At 37.2% G+C, this 4585-nt stretch overlaps 1 protein-coding gene across 1 annotated transcript; it reads left to right on the forward strand.

Annotated features, from left to right (window-relative positions):
- Window positions 1–769: 769 nt before the first annotated feature.
- On the forward strand, window positions 770–3588 carry LOC113073638 (dual specificity protein phosphatase 13-like). Its single transcript, XM_026246460.1, has 3 exons — window positions 770–927; window positions 1194–1411; window positions 2346–3588. Exons 1-3 carry the CDS (start codon window positions 803–805, stop codon window positions 2555–2557), a joined length of 555 nt encoding a protein of 184 aa, XP_026102245.1. The 5' UTR covers window positions 770–802; the 3' UTR covers window positions 2558–3588.
- Window positions 3589–4585: the final 997 nt, after the last annotated feature.

Raw genomic sequence — 4585 nt, forward strand, 5'->3', positions numbered from 1 at the left:
TCCTGTTCTCTCGTCATCGGATGAATCATCTCTAAACTTAACTTGTGGAACAGACCACAATGACCCACCACAGAAATGGAATAAGCTGGAATGGAAATTACACGAAATATATAGTATTTGTCCTAAATAGCCGGGGAACGAAGTGTGTAAATAATAATTAACAAATGTGAATGCTTTAAAGTAAAGTATAAAGTATAGTGAATGCTTTAAAGTTTTCACTGTTATTTTTAGGTTTAAACTGATGACGATGTTGTACGTATGTGGTGCCCGTTATTTTTTTTCCGCGCTAGTCAGGATGGACCAATCAGAGTAATTTGTGATTACTGGCCCAGACAGTATTTTATTTAATTAAAGAAAGCTAATATCGTAATTTATATGCATGTATTTTGTCTGATACCATGCCTTGGGATACATATATTTAACATATTAGTGGCTATTTCTTTCGCATAAAAATATTTCCCAGTAGGCCTACGATAAAAACATCCGAAGATTTGAATGTGACTCAACTGATGTTTTTGACATTCTGAGCCACAAGGCGCCCTCTGGAGGAGGTAAACGTAGCACGACACAGAAACAGTTGCTCGCAGGATGATGTGCTTTACGCGCGCGCAGACGTCTCTCATCAGCAGAGCGCGAGCACTGAGATGCTCAGTGGTGTCGGATGACCGAACAGCGTCATAAAGAGCACCTGTTTCTGTGGATCACGGCGTGCCAAACCTGTTCTGTATACTGAAGGCTTCGGGAAAACAGCAGAAACACATCTTCACGGGCATAACAATCTAATGCGGGTCGACTGAGAAGAATGACAGCTCAGAGAAACAAACACGGACTCATGGCTATTAAGGAGTTAGAGAATATTCTGGACACATGTAAACTTGATCTAAATCCATTCGACGAGGTCTGGCCGAATTTGTACATTGGAAACGTGTAAGTACCAGCCTAGCCTACTATATAACTGATCATGTGATGGTGCAGCTCAATATATGCAAAAATTGCGCTTATTGGTTTAAAGCTATTATTGTTATATTAAAATAAGATTTGAGAACAAGCTGTTCGGTCAGAGTAACTTATTTGTTTGAGATTTTATCATACTGTGCATCCTTCTAGCGAAGTCGATCCTAAATCACTTTTAATGACTTGCCATAGTGTTTGCCCTGTTTAATTACATAACACATATTTAACTTTTTCTATAGGGCCATTGCTCAAAATAGAAATGCATTGATGAAAATGGGGATCACTCATGTCTTAAACGCTGCCCACTCCAAGCAAGGCAGCATTGGGGACCAGAGTTATTACGGCAATACAGTTGAGTATTATGGCATCCCAGCAGAAGACTCTTCATCATTTGATCTAAGTGTATACTTTAAACCGGCTTCTGATTTCATCCACAAAGCCTTGAGGAAGAAGAATGGTAAGTGACCGCAGTCAATGATATTCTTATAATGCAAAAAAAAAACAAAAAAAATGCAGAGGAGAATTTTTAAGACTTCTTTAAAAATAAAACAATGATTTATATAAATATAATTTATACAACCTTTTATTATCCTAAATAACACATGATATCAATACTAATTGATGATTCATCCGATCACCTTCAATACCACCTAAGTCGTGGTATTGAAGGTGGAGAGAGAACTGCATGTACAGTGCTCTCTCCACCTTCAATACCACGACTTAGGTGCCCTTGAGCAAGGCATTGAACCCCCAACTGCTCCCCGGGCGCCGCAGCATAAATGGCTGCCCACTGCTCCGGGTGTGTGCTCACAGTGTGTGTGTGTGTGTGTGTTCACTGCTCTGTGTGTGTGCATTTCGGATGGGTTAAATGCAGAGCACAAATTCTGAGTATGGGTCACCATACTTGGCTGAAAGTCACTTCACTTTCACTTTCACTAATTTGACATACAATCCAATACCACCAATTCCTTAAACAACTTAGATTTGTAAGTAAATTATTAAAATATTTTGTACTAAAATAACAAATAGGTCTGTTTTACTGTAGGCGACCTTACTGTAGGTGTAGGTGACTTTTTTTTCTCCTTTTTTTGTATTATTGACTTTTGCATTATTGCCACACTGTTTTACTAATGAATGTTGTTCAGTTGCTTTGACGCAATGTATTTTTTTTAAAGCGCTATATAAATAAAGGTGACTTGACTTGACTTTAGACAAAAAGACTCCAAGAAAAAAGATACATTACCTCTTTACCTCATTTTACTCATTGAACTTAATAATCAACTCATCTTCATTCTGTAAATTCATTCTAATATCTAAGGAAATGAAGTGGTTATAGTATTCAATTGTAGTATTAATCTTCTCCTGACAGTTATGGTGTCTTTTATCTATAGGAAAGGTGCTTGTTCATTGCATCATGGGAATGAGTCGGTCTGCCACTCTGGTTCTAGCGTACCTTATGCTGCGTCAGCGTCTTTCTCTCCGCACTGCCATCCAAACAGTTGTACTGCAAAGAGCAATCTTTCCTAACAGGAACTTTTTGAGCCTTCTCCTGGATTTGGACATCCAGCTACAGAGAAAGCGAATGCTGTGTCCTATTCTCTGACGGGAAAAAAACACAAATATCATGAGCACACAAATGCACATGCATTCATTTTAAATAACTAAAAGGTAAGGAGGTAACCACCATTGGTATGTTTACATTATTTATGATATGTATATATATATATATATCGTTTCATATAGTAAAACTTGTGCCTTGCAGGTTTATTGTATGTATAGACCATCTTTTTACTTGTCCATACATTTACAAGATTATTAAATAAAGTTTTAAGAATTTATTTATAAAACAGTTTAATATTGAATGAAAGTTTTAATACTGACTTAAGAATTTTTATTTTACATTTGACATGTCTGCATAGTCATATTATCATAGGTGGCTTTAATGTACAGTGTAGTGTAAATGAAGGAAATGAGAATGTTGTTTTTAAGGAAAGTCTATACGATATATTCAAGTTGCAGCTCTGAACCACAGCACAAAAGTGCCACATGCTCCTCACACTGTGAATAATATTTAACAGTGCAGTCAGTATTCAGCATAGAATACCAAATTAAGCAGTATTAAATGATTGAATTGTGGTTTATTATTCAGCTGCAGAGCATACCCTCACTGTGAGCAGTATTAGCTTTTACGTTGCTTTTGGCAGACACATTTGGAGAAATATACGGGCCAAGCACAACACTCTTCTGTTGACTCAATCCTAAAAACCTTGTTTAAATGACTGAACAGCACTCACTGATGTGATTTTAGTGCACCTTTTTGTTTTAATAGCAGAATAATGTTTCATTCAGCTCATTGATTCACAGAAGTTCCTTTGTTATCTTGGAGAATATTTAGTGTATAAATGCACAGTTTTGTTAATGCACTATATACTTACATTTAATTGCACATTAGACTCTGTTGACCATGAGAGGGATAAATATTGAATTTGTTACACTGTTAGATATATATGTTAAGTATTTTCGAAAGTGTAACAACTGCACTATGGGATTCACGTTCAAATGTTCTATACAGACAAGGTGCCAAATAAAGATAACATTTATATGTATTTGTTCAAATAAAATAAATGTGAAAGTTGTTCGGTTGTTTCTTTCTTTTTTTGCTTGTATACTTAAAATAAATATCAAATTTCTAAAATGTAAAAAAAAAAAAAAAATGCTCATGCTAAGACAGATGCTCTATGAAAAGCAAAATGCTCATCCACATGCAGAGCCAAATGCATGTGTCAGTAATAAACTGTCAATGACCGTCTAGAGTACATTACAGTTTTGCGTCTCTTTCCCTTGTGCTTCTCGCTGTTTCCAGCAGGGTGCAGTGTTGCGCCATGAAATGTTTGCAAACAGGGTTTTCATAATTAAAATCTTGCTGTTTTTTTATGCCGAGTGTCCTTTCATAATATTTTTCTTTGCTGTCTTTCATATGCTACATTAAAACAAGCTTCTTTTGTTGAGTTGAACCACTTTCAAAGAAATGTAGATAAATAGTTTACAGATTCAAAGCTGTTCTTTATCACTTGTCAATGACATTTCATCATCCAGATGTACTTGTAGGACCCCATCACCGACCTACCAAAACCGTAACAGAACAGCATTAACCCCCAGAATCGAATTTGGACTGGCTCTTCCTGTCGTCACCCTGACAGTGTGACCTCGACCTGCAGCTGTGCAGCCAGAGGAACCAGGACCAACACGAGTCCCAGGACACACATCGCTTTCAGAGAACATTCAATTAAGACACTACTCTGCTTCCTGATTAGCTGCTTGGCATACAGTGTACGATGATAAATCATGGAAACAGTCGAGAAGAGAAACAGAGCAGACGCAATCAGCTGAGCCAAGTGTGTGTATATATTCTCAGCTAAGCTAGTCATCTCCTGATTTGACTGTGGAAGAACCAGAGGCACAGAGGGGGTGATGTTCAAGACCACATTAGTGTCACACAAGTGCTCTGGAAAGCAGATGCATCTGTACATGATTACATCGTGTCAGTGTTTTCTCAGGGAAGACTGTCAAGCCTAAGATATCAGGATAAGAAGAACAAATAAACAAATCAGCCCAGCAGCAACATATATTT

The sequence above is a fragment of the Carassius auratus genome, unplaced genomic scaffold (genome assembly GCF_003368295.1).
Source record: "Carassius auratus strain Wakin unplaced genomic scaffold, ASM336829v1 scaf_tig00012613, whole genome shotgun sequence".
Classification (NCBI taxonomy): Eukaryota; Metazoa; Chordata; class Actinopteri; order Cypriniformes; family Cyprinidae; genus Carassius; species Carassius auratus.